The sequence below is a fragment of the Canis lupus genome, chromosome 12 (assembly GCF_011100685.1).
Source record: "Canis lupus familiaris isolate Mischka breed German Shepherd chromosome 12, alternate assembly UU_Cfam_GSD_1.0, whole genome shotgun sequence".
Taxonomy (NCBI): Eukaryota; Metazoa; Chordata; class Mammalia; order Carnivora; family Canidae; genus Canis; species Canis lupus.
The window spans coordinates 49,058,968-49,079,688 of record NC_049233.1 but is presented as its reverse complement, the minus strand read 5'-3'; the positions used below and the strand labels follow the sequence as shown (position 1 = coordinate 49,079,688).

The 20,721-nt window shown below is 41.1% G+C and overlaps 3 protein-coding genes across 5 annotated transcripts in view; 2 read left to right on the top strand and 1 right to left on the bottom strand.

Annotated features, from left to right (window-relative positions):
- MDN1 (midasin AAA ATPase 1) overlaps positions 1-7,773 on the top strand; it is a 166,430-nt gene extending 158,657 nt beyond the window's left edge. For 2 of the 3 annotated variants that reach the window (XM_038554729.1, XM_038554731.1), the window contains exons 96-102: positions 590-705; positions 1,313-1,487; positions 3,117-3,190; positions 3,288-3,402; positions 4,497-4,560; positions 5,333-5,475; positions 6,307-7,773. In XM_038554729.1, the coding sequence (XP_038410657.1) occupies positions 590-705; positions 1,313-1,487; positions 3,117-3,190; positions 3,288-3,402; positions 4,497-4,560; positions 5,333-5,475; positions 6,307-6,495 (876 nt within the window). In that variant the 3' untranslated portion in view covers positions 6,496-7,773. The remainder of the gene's footprint in view (positions 1-589; positions 706-1,312; positions 1,488-3,116; positions 3,191-3,287; positions 3,403-4,496; positions 4,561-5,332; positions 5,476-6,306) is intronic. The other variant, XM_038554730.1, reaches the window with a different exon arrangement.
- Positions 7,774-12,033: 4,260 nt separating this feature from the next.
- Positions 12,034-14,972, top strand: LYRM2 (LYR motif containing 2). The gene is made up of 4 exons (XM_038554728.1): positions 12,034-12,170; positions 12,860-13,000; positions 13,792-13,990; positions 14,044-14,972. Exons 1-3 carry the CDS (start codon positions 12,126-12,128, stop codon positions 13,870-13,872), a joined length of 267 nt encoding a protein of 88 aa, XP_038410656.1. The 5' UTR covers positions 12,034-12,125; the 3' UTR covers positions 13,873-13,990; positions 14,044-14,972.
- A 2,934-nt stretch (positions 14,973-17,906) lies between these two features.
- Positions 17,907-20,721, bottom strand: part of ANKRD6 (ankyrin repeat domain 6) — a 197,897-nt gene continuing 195,082 nt past the window's right edge. Inside the window, 1 exon segment of the mRNA XM_038554726.1 lies at positions 17,907-20,720. Coding sequence (XP_038410654.1) covers positions 20,385-20,720 — 336 coding nt within the window. The 3' untranslated portion in view covers positions 17,907-20,384.

Sequence of the window (20,721 nt, the reverse complement as noted above, 5' to 3'; positions counted from 1 at the left end):
CATAATGTGTCAGCATTAAGTCAGAAGCTTCATTTTTAATGACTTGGCATCCTAAATTTACTGTATGTGTACATGTTTATATTTTGCGGCCACTATCCTCATTCCCACTACAGACCTGTAGGAGGGCTCTGCCATAGTTGGAGCTTTGTGTCTAGGCAATAAGCACACTGTTGAGAGATTTGCACTCATTGCTTTTGCTTTTGAAACATGACTCCGAGAGCCCATGATTATGTGGCTGGATCTCATAGCACCATAATATCCATCCACAGCTCCCTAGCCACATGAAGCGTACAGGTTATAGGCTTCATAAGTAGTGAGAATAAAGTGTTGATTTGGGCATGAATTCCAATATTTTCTGCCATTTTCATCCTTTCTCATTTGGAACCGAGGGTTGTGGGTTTGGTAGAAGAGGAGACATTTTTAAGGATATGAACTAGATGGCAGCTTGCTAAGAGAAGCTTTTGAGTTAGCTTCTGTGGACCAGGTTCATGCAGGTCATTTTGTACTGCTCTGCTTCAAGTGTCCTCTTGCTGTAATGACTTTGGCTGGCTCTGACGTTCTACGGGTAACTTCCATGTTATTGTCACAGGAAAAGGCTGCAGCTGAGATGTGGCAGAGTTACCTGGCCTTAACTGCGCCTCTTTCACAGCAGTTGTGTGAACAGCTTCGCCTCATATTAGAGCCTACCCAGGCAGCCAAGCTGAAGTAAGTCTTCTCCATTAGACTCACTCATAGTGCCCTGAAAAGATGGCATTGTCACCCTTTCTATTGAGCTCGGCCCTTAACCACTTACAGTACTGGCTTGTGGTGTCCATTTGTGCTGCATAGGCACCAGTATGTTATTCTATACCTTTTTTCATGTTACCTCTAAAAGGTGTCTTTTAAGTTTGGTATGACTACAGTTCCTTTGATTTATTAACATCTGATGGGAAAATTGGCTGAGCCTTTAGATGATGGGTGTGTAGGCTTGCTGCATGTGTTACTCACTTAGATCTTTTCAAAGATTTATCCAAACTGACAATTTCAGAACAGAAAAGAATCCAAGATTTAATCAGCACAAACATATTTTTCTAATTTTTAAAATGTGTCTTAGCTTACCTGGAAGGACCTAATTATTATTGCCAAATACATATCCAGTTTTTCTGACTGCCCTCAATTCTCAATTGACAGTGACACTTGAGTGTGCCAGGTTACTGGTTATTTGGTATTCTTGTTTATGAAGTATTACAATGTAATTTTATTCTTTAAAAAAAGTTATCAGAGGATGAGCAGTTGTTAACTAATCTTTGCCTCATTTGGGTAAATTTAATAGAGGAGACTATCGAACCGGGAAGCGGCTAAACATGAGGAAGGTCATTCCATACATTGCTAGTCAATTTCGGAAAGACAAGATTTGGCTTCGAAGGACCAAGCCCAGTAAACGCCAGTATCAGATTTGTTTGGCTATCGATGACTCTTCTAGCATGGTGGACAACCATACCAAACAGGTAAGGAAGCACAGTGCTAGTTTAATGAGAAATTGACCCCAAGCCATGCTTCATGGCCACCTAGAAGATTAAAATATTGTTCTGGCAAAAAGCACTTTGAAATACCAATTACTGTTCTTAGAATGTGATATCATGTTTGAGAAGACCTCAAATTTTTAAAAGAAGTTAAAAAGGCAGATTTAGGATGTCTCAAAATAATTTGGTCCCTTACTGTTGGAGACCTTTTAAGTTTGTTTATTTATTCATTCATTCATTCATTCATTCATTCATTCATGAGAGACACACACACGGGATGGGGGGGCAGGCAGAGACACAGGCAGAGGGGGAAGCAGGCTTCATGCAGGGAGCCTGATGCGGGACTTGATCCCAGGTCTCCAGGATCACGCCCTGGGCCGAAGGCAGGCGCTAAACCACCAAGCCACCTAGGGACCCCACTTGTTCTTTTTAACCTTGCTATGCTCCTGTCTAGCCACAGAAGAGTAACTATGACAATGTTTATTTTCCACAAAATGCGACGTACTGTTAAACTATCTTTTATGACCTTGTACAACAACATATCTATCATTGATTTTTTTTTTTTAAGTGTTCAGTATATTTCTCTAAGTCTGAAATTATCTGGAGTTAGTGCTCTCTTAGTCACAAGGGTTTTTTGTTTTTTAAGATTCATTAGGAAAAAAAAAAAAGATTCATTAGAAAAGCAAGCACAAGCACAAGTGGGAGGGAGGGGCAGTGGAGGGAGAGAAGCAGACTTCTCTACTGAGCAGGGAACCCGATGCAGGGCTCCATCCCAGGACATAGAGATCATAACCTGAGCCAAAGGCAGACACTTAACAATCTGAGCCACCCAGGTGCCCCTAGTATATATACATATGGCTTAAGGGCCTGAATTAGGATATCACCATTATGGACACTGAAGACTGATGGTTTTTGCATTGATGCTATTACCTAGAATGAATCAATGAACAACCTAAATCTCTACATATGTTCTCTTGAAAAAGGTTCAAATCCAGGCTCCTCACTTTTTCCTAATGATGTTGGGTGATTTATTTGCTGTCAGTTTCATCTTCTGAAAAATGAGAATTGAAATAGTATCTATTATATGCAGAGTTGTGAAAATTAAAATGAAGTATGTACTCAGTTTAATGCCTAGCACTTGATATGTGTTCAGTAGATGTTAGCTGCTATAAGTATCACCTTTTTAGTGAGATTTAAATTCTAAAATTATGATATCATTTACATATGGGTTAAAATAAATTGGTTTTTAGAATCTTGTAGCCGTAAGAGATTACTTTTTATGTAGTCTTCCTGCCCTACTCTCTAACCCCACCCTCCAAAGGGAAAAATTCTAAAAATTTTATGGACCAAATCTCTTAGGATCACTTTTATTAGATGATGTCTAGAGAAGACCTTTGCTACTAGTGTAATAGATTCTGGGTTTCAGGATTTGTGATACTTGACAGGGTCTGAGTCACTATGGCCTCTGGCTTGATTGTGAATAGCCATGGTGATATTCCCTGTGGGCCATGCAAAAATACCATTTTCCTTGGGACTCTTGGTATAATAAAAGGTGAGAGGCATTGATCTAGAGGATATTCTGATTGCTTCAACCCTTAACTTTCTATTTCATAGCTGGCATTTGAATCTTTGGCTGTGATTGGAAATGCTCTTACACTCCTGGAAGTGGGTCAGATTGCTGTGTGCAGGTAAGGGTGCCTTTTAATTCCAGTAGGAAAATCAAACTATTGTTACATTGATCACACAAAAAATAACTCCCACTGTATTTCATTTTACTCTCTCTAGTTTTGGAGAGTCCGTAAAGCTGTTACATCCATTCCATGAACAGTTCAGTGACTCCTCGGGGTCCCAGATTCTGCGACTTTGCAAATTCCAACAGAAGAAAACCAAGATTGCTCAGGTATGCTGACAACATCAAAGATCCTCTGCACAGTCATTCTTAAGCAGGTGTGGGAAGACATAATTTTTATTTTTTTAATTAGAAAAGGGTTTTTTTTTTTAAGGTCTTATTCATTTATTTGATTGAGCGAGCATGAGTGAGGGAAGGGCCAGATAGAGAGAGAGAGAGAGAGAGAGAGAGAGAGAGAGAAGCTAAGCAGGAAGCCCTACCTGGAATTTGATCTCAGAACCGTGGGATTATGACTTGAGGCTAAGGCAGAACCTCAACTGACTCAGCCACCCAGGGGCCCCAGAGACATAATTTTTAGCATTCTCTCCTCCCCAGTACGGTTTTAGGACAGGTAAAATTTCCAGTGCGGAATAGTTCTAGACTTCAGCCTATTTACCATGGGAATAAAAACTTCTTTGCACCCATTAGCAAATAGGGCATGACTTCTTTTTCTCAGTTCCCCAAAGATTGCTTGACTTTGTGTCACTAATTCTCTTGCTCCCTGTTTTTTGAGAGATTAGGGACTTTTGCAAAAATAAACCATCTTCCTGTACTCTTAATTCAGCCAATTTTTCTCCCCCATTTAGTTTAGAGAAGAAATAATGTAAAATAAACCAATGACTTGCTCACGATGACATAAGTTCAAAACAGCATAGGATGATAATTCTGTCCTCTTCATATCTGCCTTGATTTAACCTATTTTTATTATGTTGCACTAGAGATTGTATGTTTTCTTGCCTTTTTCTACTCAATTATTTTCTTCCGAAAGAAGACAACTGTTTTGTTCATTTGGGGGCATTTTTGATGTCTTATGTTTATCCCCCAGGGGAAGTGTTTTTTTTTCCTCTAGGGTGTGTTAGAGAACACTAATAGCGTGTATGCTAGAGATGCAGGTCTGTGCTGGAGAATGCCACTACCCAAGGATAGATGCCAGCAGTGCGAGTCATCGGTCCCCAGTACAGGTGGCTTGAAGGGGCACTGTGATTGCCTATATATCTGAGAAGGTTATTTGATTATCACTTAAGAGTTAGGAGTAATTTCAGTCTCTGCAACAAAGAAGAGAATTTCAGTAGTTTTCTAACGGCCTGTCTCTGGTTCTGGTTTAGTTTCTGGAGTCTGTAGCCAGCATGTTTGCAGCTGCTCAGCAGCCCTCACAGAACACCAGTCCAGGTGAGCTGCAGTTTTTAATTTTTATTAACAAAATACTTTTCTGTTACGTACATTCACAAGCTGCTTGCTTCATCCCACTATACTCATGACCAGACGGAATCTTAAGCAGGCTCCATGCCAGTGTGGAGCCCAAAATGGGGCTTTATCTCACGACCCTGAGATCATAATCTGAGCTGAAATCAAGAGTAGGATGCTTTTTTTTTTTTTTTTTTTTAAGATTTTATTCATTTATTCATATCAGACAGAGAGAGAGAGGCAGAGACACAGGCAGAGGGAGAAGCAGGCTCCATGCAGGGAGCCTGACTTGGGACTTGATCCTGGGTCTCCAGGATCACACCCCAGGCTGAAGGCGGTACTAAACCGCTGGGCCACCGGGGCTGCCCAAGAGTAGGATGCTTAATCAACTAAGCAACCCAGGCACCCCTCAGTACTGCCATGTTTATACTTTATAGCCATAAATATGTTTTGTTATTGCTATAATGAAATTAATCTAATGTGACAGAGAAATTTTTTTTTTTTTTTTTTTTGAGAAATTGTTTTATTGACAGAAGCTTCATATGTCTTTGTGCAGCCTTGTGTCCCACTGGAGGGTCTGAAGTAATAGACTTAGGTCCCTTTTGTTTATGTCCAGAATTCATCGGTTTTGGACATCTCTTTGGTTAATAGTATAGAGAAAGGCTACACTAATTTGTCTTCAAGTAGATTTGAGTTGTTAAAAGTGGGATTTTTGTTTTGTTCCCTGCTTCCTCTCCTACTATATGTTCTACTTTAGAAACCGCACAACTCCTCCTGGTGGTCTCTGATGGACGTGGCCTTTTCCTCGAGGGTAAAGACAGAGTACTGGCAGCCGTCCAGGCCGCCCGGAATGCTAACATCTTTGTCATTTTTGTTGTATTGGACAATCCCAGTTCACGGGTAAGTATTACAAAAAGTTGCTTTTCTGGGGTTAAAGTGGGGATTCCCTTCAGCCTGTCCTATCTGATGAAATATGGCCTAAGTCACACCATCATCACCCCTAATGTTCATAATGTACATAACAGAAAAGTTGGGTCACTCTTCTAGGCACTTTTTTTTGGTGAATAACCCAGTGAGGTAGGGATCATTATTCCCACTTTGCAGTGAAAGACATAAACACAGATTATTATAGGTAATGAGTAGGAAAGCCAGAATTCAGATTCCAGAGATTACCCTTTCTGTGCCAACTCCTACCCTCGTGAGTCATCCTTTCCCTCTGCACTGTCTCCTTGTAGGTACTGCAGCCTTGATAATGGGCCTTATCCACTTGAAACTGTAGATCAGCCCCAGCCCATTCCAATTACTTCTATCCCAGCAGTGCCCTTCTCAGAGCAAGGTGCAGCAGTTGCTAAGTGAAAGATACCCACAGGGCAGTTCTGTTCCAGGGGAAGCATTGTCTCTACAAGTCACATTAAGGCCTGGATAACAAGTTGGAAGACTTGTGAATTACTCCATGTAGAAAATGGGATAATTTCCTTATAGGAAATTTGGGTTTTCTTGTCTGCCCTTTTCTCCCTTTTAATGCCCATATTCCCTCAAAGAGTGCTCAGAAAGAGATCTGCCGCCTCAGTAAGAGTTCTGAAAATTGTTCCTTAGTAATAAAAGCTAATTTTATATGGAGGAGTTAGATTATAGGAGACGTAAAAACTGTTAGCAAAAGAGATCAGAGAAAAGCTAGCCAAGGATACTGGTTTGGTTTTTCTTTTATATCAAAATGTTTTCTGTTGACAGGATTCTATCTTGGATATTAAAGTGCCAATATTTAAAGGACCTGGAGAGATGCCCGAAATCCGATCATACATGGAAGAGTTCCCATTCCCATTCTACATCATTCTTCGCGATGTGAATGCCCTCCCTGAGACACTCAGCGATGCTCTGAGGCAGTGGTTTGAGTTGGTGGCAGCCTCCGATCACCTGTAGAGAAGGAACAATCTAAAGTGAGACTTTAAACCACGGTCAGACTGTGGCGTCTCTGGCTAGGTGCTCCCTCTTTTGGACAAGTGCTTTTGATCTGATTGATAAAAATTCACTTATTAGCTACAGAAAGTTTTTATTACAATGTACATTTTATTTTATAATGTGCTTTCAGAGCTAGAGCAAGCCTGGGGCTCCCTGCTTTGCCTGGGTTACAGTTGTAAGAAATCTGGGTCAGTGAAGGAATAGCAGCAGCAAGTGTCTGATGTCGGAAGCCCTGGCCTAAGAGGAGACCTGGGACCAGCTACTTCTTTCCTCTTGCAGGAGCCCTGGACACCTACCGATAGCAGCTGCTAGAATTAGGATTGTCCCAGTCCTTTGGACAAAGGACTAAAGGCAGCTCCCCTTCTGACTCTGCTCTAAGGCTCCACCTTGCCAAGCCCATAATGTGTATCCAAGTACTATCAAGAGGCTGAGACAACTGCAGCTTTGTGGAGTCCTGAGTGTGTATCTTTTCTCATTGTGCTTCATGTGACGGGAAATACCTTCTTTTGGAGGGGGTAGGTAGGTTGCATTATAGGGGTTCTCAGAAAGCAACCAGTCATGGGGCCCAGGTGGTCAGAATGACCCTGACCCTTGGGTGATGGGAAAATGAAGTAGCTTTTCCATGTTGTCTTTCACATTTGCTGCTTCAGGAGACTATGCAATGATGGGAAGCTGATTTTCCCTTTGATTATTTCATCCTCCTAGTGCCACAGCCCACCCCTGTTGTTGTATTTATTTCTTAAGGTTTTCTTTTTTTTTTTTTTTTTTTTTTCTTAACAAGAGGAAGAGCTGTTCCTCCAATGCTTTTAAGCTGGACTGAGCCAGTCCCATTCTGGAAAAAAAAAAATGCTGTCTTTAGGAAAAATAAGCAGCTACATTCCACCCCGCCCCCCCCCCCCCCCCCAAGTCAAAATACATCAGCGGTTTTTAGACAGTTTTTACTTGGCCAGAAAAAACACTGCTTGAATACTTGAAATTGTGTGCTGTGTTCTATTTAAGTTGTCAGAATGTTCTTTTGTAGACAATATGCCATGATGTATAATTGTCTATCTCCACATCTGTTTTCAAGTTACACTGTGAAGTTTGCCACATTTTTGAGGTGGTCATCAAAGACACAGATTGCTTGTTGTTTAACCAAGTGTCCTAAAGCATGTACCTGAGGTTATATCACTTTTTATTCTAAAAAGCTATGCAGCTTATATTCTGAAAATTATTAAATATATACCACTGTTGATATAATTGACTATTCTTTTTTTTTTTTTTAATTTTTATTTATTTATGATAGTCACAGAGAGATTGAGAGAGAGGCAGAGACATAGGCAGAGGGAGAAGCAGGCTCCATGCAGGGAGCCCGACGTGGGATTCGATCCCGGGTCTCCGGGATCGCGCCCTGGGCCAAAGGCAGGCGCCAAACCGCTGCGCCACCCAGGGATCCCTATAATTGACTATTCTTAATGGACTATGACAACTGTATAAAAGGTGTGCCAGAAGAATGATTTTGTCTGCTCCATCAGTCAGCTATCACTGGCTAATATGGTGTCACCATAACCTGCACAACTTCAGTGACTCACTGCAATAATGGTTTCTCTCTCATTTGTGTTTCACATCCACGATGGGTGAGCTGCCACATGCTGGCTCCGCGGCAGAGGAAAGGACAAGTTGAAAAACACAAGAGCTTCTAAAGATTTTGTTCGAAATGACATGTTTGTTCGTTTCATTGGCCATTGCCCTCTATGATGGGTCTGGTAGGGAAAGACACCAACATTCTGACCATAATGTGGTCTATCATATATATCTTTGAAATTGTACCATATAAGCTGGAGCTTCCCAGCTGGTATCTAAGAGTCCCATTGTCAGCTTGTGCTGTGATGGGAAAAGGGTTGGAAAGCATGGAAGCAGTTCCAGGAGACCTCCAAGGAATGGTGATGTCGAGTCACAGAGGGAGTTCTGAGGGTATGCTTGTCTCCTTTGGAGCTCAGAAGTTATAGCTGCCTTACTTTGTCTTCACACCCCAATCTTGTTCAGTCTAACGTTGACATCTATTTTATCCCATATGCCCTTCTGCTCTGCTTACACTATAGTTGGAGCACTTTTAATCTGTACTCTGGCCTACTTTGGTGATAACCTAGACAAGTCACTTTGCCTGCTTCCTTTTCTCATAACAGCCAAGAGATCTTTCTAAAATTCCTTTAGAGGTCCCTATTGTGAAGCCGGCATTATTCACCCTTCTTAGGGTGACCTCTCCTGTCTCTTCTCTCCCAGAATCTCCCCAACAGTAGCTGGTCTGGTCACAGCAAACCAGAGGTCCTGGAATCTACCAGTTTGGAATTTTCTTACCTAATGGGCCTTTCTTGAACCAGCTGCCTAGTTCAGATAAGCCCTCAAGTATGAACCCTGCCATCTATAATATTGGACTTAGATGCTCCCCTGTGTTATGTTTCCTGCCCAAAGTGAGTCTGACCCATGACAGTATCCCAGTGTCTAGCATGAGTGAATGTTTCTGGATGGGAAGAACTAGTATAAAAATGTCTTCTCACATTAATTTATAGATTCAGCACTATAAAAGATTTTATAATGATTTGCAGGGAAAAGATACAAAAAATTCTTGCAAGAAACTACAGGGTAAAAAAAAAAAAAAAAAGAAACTACAGGGTATTAGTCCTGAGGAATAATAAAATGTATTAGTCCTCTATGAAGTAATCCTGAACAATTTGTTCAGACCCTAAAAAAAATTACCATATGGTATCATAAAGCCCAAGAAGAGTGATTTAATAAATGGTGTCAAAATTAGTTTAGCAACTGGAAAAAGGCTTGGCATTCATATGCCATAAATAGATGTAGTAAATATTTTAAGACACAATAAGGTCTAATTGCAAATTTCTAAAGGTGGGGGGATGAAATTGAAAAGCCTCAAAAGAAAAACACATGAGTATACAGAGACTTCTTAAGGCTATATAAACAAAAAGAACAGCCAAACAGGCCATACAAAATTAGAATAAAAGCCTTCATCTCCATAAATGGGACCAGTCATGCCAATTCATAAAATACCCCTTGCCACTTTTATGTCACTAATTTTTGTTGTTTTTATTTTAATAAAGATTACTCATGTTTTTTTTTTTTAAGATTATTTATTCATAGAGACAGAGAGAAAGGCAGAGACACAGGCAGAGGGAGAAGCAAGCACCATACAGAGAGCCAGACGTGGGACTCCATCCAGGGACTCCAGGGACTCCAGCATCATGCCCTGGGCTGCAGGCTGCGCTAAACTGCTGCGCCCCCGGGGCTGCCCTATGTCACTAATTTTTGTAAGAAAAGAATGAATTGCTATTTCCAATTAGAAGAAACTTTAAGAGGCAGTCCCAGTTAACATCACCCATTCAATACCTGGTAGTGGTCAAGAAACGTAGGCATTGGAATATAGGTGGCAGGTCCTGTTTTCAGTGCATTACATATATAATGCAACTCTGAGGTAGATGTTATTTCAGCTTCCTTCCAGATGAGGAAAGATGCCAGGAGAGATTAAGTTGCCAAAAGAATACAATTAGGAAAAGGGAGCGCCAAAAGTTTCCAACAAGTGAGACAAATAAATAGTAAATAGGTAACCAAATGAACATGTTCATTTTTGGCTGTTTTAAATTAGACCAATTGTATTTGACAACGTATAGCAAAGATTCACTAATGCTACTTACATTAGGGCATGTGTGTTTTGTGGGGAGGATAAAAAAGTTAGGAGGAGGGATCCCTGGGTGGCGCAGCGGTTTAGCACCTGCCTTTGGCCCAGGGCGCGATCCTGGAGACCCGGGATCGAATCCCACATTGGGCTCCCGGTGCATGGAGCCTGCTTCTCTCTCTGCCTATGTCTCCACCTCTCTCTCTCTCTCTCTCAATGTGTGACTATCACAAATAAATAAAAATTAAAAAAAAAAAAAAGGAGGAAAAGCTTAAGTTGTGGGAACATTCAGTTCCTCATTATTAGTGATACAAAACTGTTAAAACTCTAATGGAGCAGCCATTTAAAACCTGGGAGCTAATAATGTGAAAATTACTACAGGGGAGACTTCACTAAAGTAGTTAGGAGGCTAAGAGGGACCAATGTCCCTTCCAGGAAGAATTGTCAGTTACAGACACTAGCAGATGCCCAATTATAGCTCCCAAAAGAAGGTCAACAGGAAAGAATAATCAATTACAGGCCCTAAGGGGGAAAAGATGTGAGAAGCACAATGTTCAAGAAATCAACTACCCCAGCAACTCCAGGAAGAATCTTGATCCCCCCCCCAATGAATTTTGCAAAAGAACTCTCAATTTCCTTCTCCATAAAGTAAGTTCCTCCCCTTTACTGGACTCGCCTGTAGTTTTGCCATAGCTTGTGTGTCCCCAACTGCAATTCTCTCTTCCCAAATCCACTTTTGCTGGTAAAATAACCTTTACGTATAAGATTAATGTAAGTAAGTAATGGCAACCAGTAAGACTGCCACCATGGGGAAAATGCTTGCAAACAGAAAAGATCAGGATAAAAACGGGAAAAAAAACAAAATGAACAGAACACTCTAAAAGCCAACATTTACACTTTTATTATTTCTAACTCTACCCATCTAAAAGCCTCAACAGGGGATCCCTGGGTGGCTCAGTGGTTTAGCGCCTGCCTTCTTCCCAGGGCATGATCCTGTGATACACTTATTCTGGAGTAATCCTGGAGTGTATTTTTTTCTTTTAGTTGGACAATTTTCATTGCAGTATTCACAATAGTCCAAAAGTGGAAACAAACCGAGTGTTCATCAATAGGTGAATGAATCAACAGTATGTGCTATATCTGTACAGATTATTATTCAGCCCTAAAAAATAATGAAATTCTGATCTATACTATGACATGGATAAACCTCAAAAACATACTAAGTTTGGGGCAGCCCCGGTGGCTCAGTGGTTTAGCGCCGCCTGCAGCCCAGGGCGTGATCCTGGAGATCGGGGATCGAGCTCCCCGCGTGGAGCCTGCCTCTGTCTCTCTCTCTCTCTCTCTCTCTCTCTGTAGCTCTCATGAGTAAATAAAACAAAATCTCTAGCTTTTAATTTTTGACAGTTTTGAGGTGGGGAAATACACCAAATCAGCTTTTCTACAGGCTCCCTGCATGGAGCCTGCTTCTCTCTCTGCCTGTGTCTCTGCCTCTCTCTATCTCTGTATCTTTCATGAGTAGATAAATAAAATCTTTAAAAAGAAATAAAAATAAAAAAATAAAAGCCTCAACAGGAATACGCTAATTTTACCCCTCTCCAACTAATCCAACGGTGCCGGGAACCGTGCCAGTCGCCTTACCACTCCTATTATCACCACTGTTTGTGACGCAAGAATTGCTGCCTCCTCTCACCCATAAGGAAATTTAGTCCGAGTCAAATTGCCCGAGGCTCTAGAGCTCATCATTGGTTCCAACCGCCCCATTTCTGACACTGCGGTGGGGGGGGCCGAGGGGAAGCCACCGGCCGTCTCCCAGGAAACCGAGCTCGCCCCGCCCCTTGGCCACGCCCCCGCTTCCGCTCCTGCGCACTGGAGCCCGCGGCGGGGCCGGCGGGGGTGAGCGCGCCCGCGCTCTCGGCAGGACATGGCTGCTTCCCGCCTGCCCCCGGCGACGCTGACGCTGAAGCAGGTAGCCGGTTCTCGGCCGCGCCCTGTGGGCTCTGGGAGCTCGGCCGCGGCGACGCCGTCCGCCTGTCGGGCCGAGCGGGGTGGAGGCCGTGTCGCCGACGGACGCGGCACCTGCGCTGGTCGGGGACCTGCTGTTGTGAAGCCAAGGCTGTGGGAACCGAGACCCGGCTTTCTGCGCGGCGGCCCTCTCTTGCTGTTGAGGGCCCTTAGGCTGGACAAAGGGAATAAGCAAACAGCCCAAATCAACCTTTTGCTCTTTTAAGTTCACCTTCGCCCTTTTTAAAAATTGGGGACGACTCCTGGTGCATGGAGCCTGCTTCTCCCTCTGCCTGTGTCTCTGCCTCTCTCTCTCTGTGACTATCATAAAAAATTAAAAAAAAAAAAAATTGGGGACGAAAGAGAAGTCAATCTATGTAGTTTGGTGTCCTAAAGTAGAGCCCTCGGGGGGCCCCTGGGTGGCGCCGCGGTTTAGCGCCTGCCCTCGGCCCAGGGCGCGATCCTGGAGTCACGGGATCGGGTCCCGCGTCGGGCTCCCTGCGTGGAGCCTGCTTCTCTCTCTGCCTGTGTCTCTGCCTCTCTCTCTGTATCTCTGATGAATAAATAAATAAAATCTTAAAAAAAAAAAAAAAGTAAAGCTCTCTGGGGCTGTAGATTTTGCAGTTGTAATCGACATTTCTCCTCCCTCCACAGTTCTTGAGAAGGCAACAAGTTCTCCTCCTCTACAGAAGGATTTTGCAAGCCATTCGACAAGTTCCAGATGATTCCGATCGCAAATACCTGAAGGACTGGGCAAGAGAAGAATTCAAAAGAAACAAAAGTGCTACCGAAGAGGTGAGAACACGATCACGGTGAGGATAAGCCCTGACTATTTTGTATTAGTTGAATTATATTTTATTTTATTTATCTTTTAAGATTTTATTTATTTATGAGAGAGAGAGGCAGAGACACAGGCAGAGGGAGAAGCAGGCTCCGTGCAGGGAGCCCGATGTGGGACTCCATCCAGGGTCTCCAGGATCACGCCTGGGCTGAAGGCGGCGCTAAACCGCTGAGCCACCCAGGCTGCCCCCAGTTGAATTATTTTTTAAAAAGTTTAATAGACGTCTTGGAATATAAGGGTCACGGAGATACAGATCCTGACCATTGCTTTTAATGTTACCAACGTCCAACTCAATTGATATTTAAAATTTTACAGGGTGGCCCCGGTGGCGCAGCGGCTTAGCGCCTGCAGCCTGAGGTGTGATCCTAGAGACCAGGGATCGAGTCCCATGTCGAGCTCCCTGCATGGAGCCTGCTTCTCCCTCTGCCTGTGTCTCTGCCTCTCTTTCTCTCTGTGTCTCTCGTGAATAAATAAATAAAATCTTTTTAAAAATTATAAAAATAATAAAAAATAATAAAATTTTACAGTCTTTGCTCTATAGTAGCATTACCTGACTCCTCTGTTAAACCAGACATACAAGAAGAAATAATAAGACAGCATGATGGTTTGGGAAGTATGATGACGGGTATATGAGAACATGCCTAATTCACAGTAGTTCCAATTCACAGTGTTGGTTAAACAAGGTACAGCTCTACTCTTTCATTTGTTAGTCAAACAGTGACCAAATTTCACTTTTCTTCTACAGGATACAATCCGGATGATGATTACTCAAGGCAACATGCAACTTAAGGAGTTAGAAAAAACACTTGCTTTGGCAAAATCTTAACTACAGCATCATTGTGAAAGATTTTCAGTCCATATGTATTGTTGAGCTGATGAGACACTCAACGATGGGCAACCTAAAACCAAGTCCAACTGTACAGTACTTGGGAAAATATCAGAACATGGAGCCTGAAAAAAAAAAAACAAAAAAACAAACAAACAAACAAAAAAGAACATGGAGCCTGGCATGTCAGAGCAAACAAAAGCATATCAGAACAATTGCCTTAACACTGAAAAACATAATCCTGCATTTTGAAAATTTTTTGGATGTGTCATCAGTTCAAGCAGCAAAAACCAGTGTAAGTGGTCAGCACATAAGATGCTCAATATCATTACCCGTCTGGGAAATGCAAATTAAAACCACATTGAAAAAATAATAATAAAAAAAATAAAGCCATATTGAAACAGTACCACATCCACTAGAATAACTGTGATTAAAAACAGCTAATAACAAATGTTAGTAAAGATGCAGGGAAATTGGAGCCCTACACATACATGGCTGTGGGCTTATGAAATGGCACAGCCACTCAGAAAACAGACTGTCAATTACTTAAAAGATTAAGTTACCATACAGTTCAGCAGTTTCTTCCTAGGCCTATAACCAACAGAATTGAAGATCTTTCTATAAAAAACTTTTACAGGAATATTCATAGCAGCATTATTTATAACCAAAAAAGTAGAAGCAATCCAAATGCCCATCAACTGACAAATGGTTAAATAAAATGTCTAGAATATTTAGCAATAAAAAGAAACGAAGTACTGATGCATGCCTGCTACACATGGGTGAACCCCAAGACCAGTCACAAAAGATCACATGTGATTCCATTTACATGAAATACCTAAAGTAGGAAGAGGTGGTTGCCCAGGACTGTGGACAGCAGGAGAGGGATTGCTACTGGACATGGGGTTTATTTTCTGCGTGATGAAAACATTCTAAAGTTAGATTTGGGCGTTGGTTACACAACTCTGAATCTACTAAAGTCCTTTAAAGCCTACATTTTGCATGTGTGATATGTGAATTATACTTCAATAAAGGTTTTTTTTTTTTTCTGATATATAATTGATATACTGTGTAAGTCAATAAAGCTGTTTTAAGAAACAGTATGAGATGTATGGAGGTATACTGACCTCAGGAGATACCTTAGGCCTTTCTAGAAAAAACCCTGCATTACTGAGGGCTGGTGAGGTAGGTTCTTCAGATTTGTAATGATGCAGTAGCTCAAGGACTTTCTGAAAGGATCACTGGGAATATAGATCTTTGTTGGAAAGAGGAGAGACAGAGGCTTAATGAACACATTGAAGCACTTACCAAAAAGAAAAGGCAATATCTGGATGAAACTAATGCAATTACCTTAGCATCCATATAGAAAGACATGAAACCATCAAGGAAGATCCTTGGTGCATTAGGTTCTCCTCCAGTGACAGGAAGAAAAAGTTTGAAGAACACACTGAAGACAAGAAGTGGACCTGAAGACACTCTGAGACCAAATGTATACTAGTTAAGTTAGTGAAAGTGAAAACTTATGAAAGAGGCTGGATTGTCAATCCTGCAAATAGACATCCTCTGTTCTTTTACAGAATAGATCTAAAAATTTAATCCAAGAATCTGACCAGCATCTGAAAAGTGTAGGAAAAATGTTGCAGAATGATAGATGGTTACCTAGTACTGTACTGTGTGCCAGAGGAGAGAGAGAAGCAGATGGTGGTGTTTGTCAATGACCTGCATTGCCAGGATCCACCTGCCGCTCCCACAGCCTCAGCCCACAAGACAAAATAATTCTGAATATTCTTCAACAGGGTAATCTAATATCAAAATGCAGGAGCTAATTATCAGATTTGTACATGAGTACATTAATCAACCTGATGAACAGAAGCATTTGTAAACAGTCTGAACAGAGGACACTTTTGTGTAGCATGATATACATACTCAAGTATAGGCTATTTCTAGTAAATCTAAAATCCTGACACTATAAATCATACTTTTATGAGATGTAGAAGTGACTTGATGATGTTCTTCCTAGCAGTGGTATATGTCAAAGATGTGAGGAGCATTTGTACTTTGAGTTTGTAAGATGCAAATACCAGACTCTAAGAAAACCTAGCTTGGGATTTGTTCTGTATGTTTTTTAAATTGGGCAAAACACTACAAATTGAATTGTCCTCTTCCAGAAGCGAAAATTATTATAATCTTAAGTAATAATGGACAGTGTTTTAATGCTAAATAAATCTTAGGCTAAACAACAATTTCTCCTCCCACATGGAACCATGCTCATTAAGATGTTGGCCAGGTTAGAACTCCTGGTGAAACACATTTTATTTAGCGTCTTTATCAGTGTTCTGGCTTGGATAACAAATTACCTGTGTGGGGGCACCTGGGTGGCTCAGTTGGTTAAGTGTCTGACTCTGGATTTCTGCTCATGTCATCTCAGGGTTGTGAGATCAAGCCTGGAGTTGGGCTCTGTGCTGGGAATGGGGCCTGCTTAAGACTGTCCCTCTCTCCCTCATTCCCTACCCATCCCTTAAAGCACAAAAAACACAACTATACTCTTATCTGAATGTAAAAGTTTTGTTTGTCAAGTTTAAAATACTTGGATGTTCAATATTTGAACTACAACAAGTCAAATCTTTGTATTAAAATTTTTAAAATACAAAAGCTTTCTAGCATGAGGATAAGCAGCTAGGGCTATTATTTAGCATACTGACTGTTCCTACATCATTACTGCCTTTTAAGTGTGCCATCGGGTTGGAAGTTCCTAAACTCACGGCACAGGCATTGCTGTGGGTGTGCCTGCAGAGGACTTTGTAATATTTGAGGAAAACAGAACATATTTCCTGGTATTTGTATTATTGTAGTCACATAAGCAGACACTCAGAAGAGGCTGAGACCACACTTACCTAAATTGTCTCTTGTTTGGAGGAAAAATGCTAGTTAAACAACAGAAGGTAACAGCTCACATCCATGTGGAAAAAACCCGGGATTATGTAGAGCAAGTCCGAGCCGGATCAAAAGCAAATCATCACTTTGTGCCAAACTAGAAATTGCCACAGCCTATTTCCTTCCTTCAGTCAGACATCTGAGAAATTCTATCAGGATTAAGTTTGCTATTTTTGTTTACTAAGAGGAAATTGCTTTTTACCCACACTGTTTTCCATCAGGAATATCTCTGCTGCTTCTCGATTATGTGTCTCATGGATTTAATATATGCACAATTGTCATATTTTGACAATATTAGAGAAGAATGTTTCCCTTTGAAATCAACGGAAACAATTTTAATTTCTCTTATTTATAAGAATTCTAAAAGGTCACTGATTTTGTCTTTTAAATCCTAATTGATTTGGCTTTTATATCACAGGAAGAAATGTATTTAGTTTTTATGAACAATTTGTTAGGAAATGTTATTTCGCCTGCTTACAATTATAAGTGAGGTTTTGTTCTCTGCTATTTTCTAAAAGGTCAACATTTTTTTTAAAAATTTTTATTTATTTATGATAGTCACAGAGAGAGAGAGAGAGAGAGAGGCAGAGACACAGGCAGAGGGAGAAGCAGGCTCCATGCACCGGGAGCCCGACGTGGGATTCGATCCCGGGTCTCCAGGATCGCGCCCTGGGCCAAAGGCAGGCGCCAAACCGCTGCGCCACCCAGGGATCCCTAAAAGGTCAACATTTTAAACAAAACAAGCTTGCACTGAGAAATATTTCCATATTATGGGCTCTTGAAAAATTTATTTTTCATGCAGTGCATCTGATCACTACTTTAAAGCGGATGCATTTACCAGAAGTCACTCTTCTATCAAAACAAGGTAAAGTGTGGCTAGGTGAAGGCACTCTTTCTGGGAACCATAAATTTGGTCAACCACACAAATGAAAATGTACACTAAATATTCACACTTTCATTTCTAAATAAGGATTTTAATATCCATAATGTTGAGAACCATGGTTTGATGTTTGGAAGAGACAAATTCAAGGTAATAAAAGTACTGAATAGAAGACAACATACCTCTAAGTATCAGCGCTTGGCTGAAAAAAAAAAAAAAAAGATTTAAACATGAAAACATCACTTACTTTATTTTGGGCTCCCAAAGTCAAAAGTAAGCTTAGAACTATATTCAATCTAACCACAGATATTTACTTTATTCAATGCAATAATTCAGTAACAAAAGCCCCACTGTAGTGTTAGACAGTCTGTATTTTACATCATTTTATAACTATTGAGATTTCCAATTTCACTTTCAAACACAACCCACGCGAGAGACTATAAATTAATAATTTTGCTTCTTTGGAAAAGTACTATTGTGACATTCGCTCATTTTCGCAGATAGCACAAGGGAAAAATAAGGAAAGATACCTATCAAACCCAAAGTTGAATTTTTGACAGAACTAAAGAACAAAAACCCTGTCTTTGAAATTAAAAAGGTATTGGTCTTGGGATGCTGCCACCAGCTTGGGTTAGGATGCTGACTGACCCTGTTTCCTTGCCTCTCTGCTGGTTTTCCTTTCCATTAGAGAAGGATCCAGGTAATCAGCCAGACTGGGTGGCTTTGACTCTTCTCATTCTTCCCTAGTCTCTTCCCTGTTACTTGGACAAAAATACCCAGTTCACAATGAGAAGCTGCCTACTCAAAAGGGGTAGAGGTTATATAATCAAAATCCTTCCTTCCAAAGCACTCTATGGTCTAGTTAAAATTTGTTTTCAGCATTTCTCAACAAGGATATTCCTTGGGATAACAGATTTGGTAGGTGAAAAGAACTCCTGCTTAGACTACAACTTACTATCTCAGGATTTCATGTCTTTAAGTATCAGGCAGTTCTCAAGAAACTGATGGGTACTGAGGAAGGATTCCAAAGATGTCCCTGATGCCTGATTAGTGGAGCTGGGCAACTAAGTACCATCTAACTCTGCAGTGCCTGCATCAGGAACGCAGAGGGGGATGAGGAGAGGAAGGCACCTCTACGTGCAGCACTGCAACAGGAGCCTCCGGGGGAGAATAAAACGTTCTTAACGGTAGCTGAGGAACGAGACAAGCTCGCAGCCGTGAACATCAACTCGATAGAACATTCAATGGATTCCCCATCCAGGTTGTGTAATGGTGACCTAGATCTAGATCTAGATTTGTTAGGAATGTCCATCTATATCCATAGATCATCACTATTAAACAACCGTGAGCTTGATAGGCAAAAACAAAAGGACTATAAACATACTGTGTTTTTCTGGGTGTTCCCATGTCAGGAAATCATTTTCTCTTTGGCTCAATGAGCAACATTTTATTCAATGTTAGAGACAATAGTTACTGAGTTCCTGTGTTGATGGAAACAGAATTGAGATTTCTGTGCATACATGGAACCATGAGATGAATACAGTCCCACATACCAAGGGACACAAAGCATAGAAGATAATTCCAAAATTTCAACATAACCAAGCTACTTCTACAACTTTAGGATGAGAGTACAGTAAAATCCTTGGGGCTCTGCGAAGCTGAGAACAGTGGGGTCTAGATCAAGTTACTGAATTATTTTACCTTGACATAATCAGTGCAAAGCAGTGGGAAACTTTTGAGGCTCTTCACTGACAAGAGATGATGAGAAGTGAAATATTTTCAAGAAATGGCCTTACTTCTTTATAAAATGTAAACCAATAAAGCTCAAATTTAGAAAGGTTCTCTTGGATAACTGTTGTGTATTATGGATGTGGATATGGATAGAAGTTTCAGGTAATTGTTAGGTGAATGTTTTTCCATTAATCTTTAAAATCGGTACAATTAGTTAATTGTAGTATTTCCGCATTTTGGGTGGAAATACAGAAAAAAATGACCAAAGGATTTGAACCTTTCTCATTTGAGTTTATTAACAAATACTCCCAGGGCTATCAGTCAATTGCTCATTATTTTCAGTACCCTCTGACTTTGCAAAATATTTTAAGATATACTGGCTCTAGTGACATCAGGAAAATCTTTTTCTCAAAATCTGTTTGATAAGTTTTCATCTGGTTAAAAGGTCAGCACTTCAAGAAGTAGGAATTTGACAGAGCCGACTGAGCACATCTCAGCTACATCTCTTACAGAAAGATGCTCTTGTCTGGGCACAGCAGGTATGCACCACACTAATGACCACTGGAGCTTACAAGGGATTAATTTTTCTTCTTCCTTTTGATTTATATTATTATATACATCCTAAATTTTAGGCCTCAGGCTTTACACATCATTCAGTTTCTTAGTGTGGCTTACTTAATCTGAACTTTTGAACCTCAGATGAGGAACCTGGACTGAGGTTAGGAGTTTGTAATGAAACCTGAAACTAAGCCAGTGTTCCCTGGTTTCAGGCTCATTGTTGAGGTCTCATAACTTCAGGGCATAGGAAGCATTTTTCTGGCACATTTCAGAAATCTGTTTTTGTTTTTTGGATTTTTTTTTTTTTAAAGGCAAGTCAGCTGTGTGCATAAATGACACGTTGGGTATAGCTATCCCGCAGTCTCAAAACCAGCAATCCTCAAGAATCCCTTCTTGTGCTACTTCCCAGGTCCTAATTTTCCTTCTGCACCTTCGTCCGTAGTTTAGCAAGTTCTTCTTCTAAACTTTTAATATGTTCCTTCAGGGTGGCCTTGTCTTGCTGGGCTTTCTGACTGGCTTGGCTTCGAGCTTCTTCAATCTTCCTTTCATACCACTTTTCCATCTGGGTAGAAACAGCCTCAAAAAAATACTGAGTAATCTCCAGAGCCTGGGAGGTGTCTCGAACATGAGGGGCAGTCTGCTCACTGCCTGCTGCTGGTGGAGGCGGCCCACAGGTGTTGCTGGGTGCCGGCTGCTGAGTCCGGTGCCTCGTCTGCCCACTTTTCCCAGACTTCTTGGTTTGGGTGCCT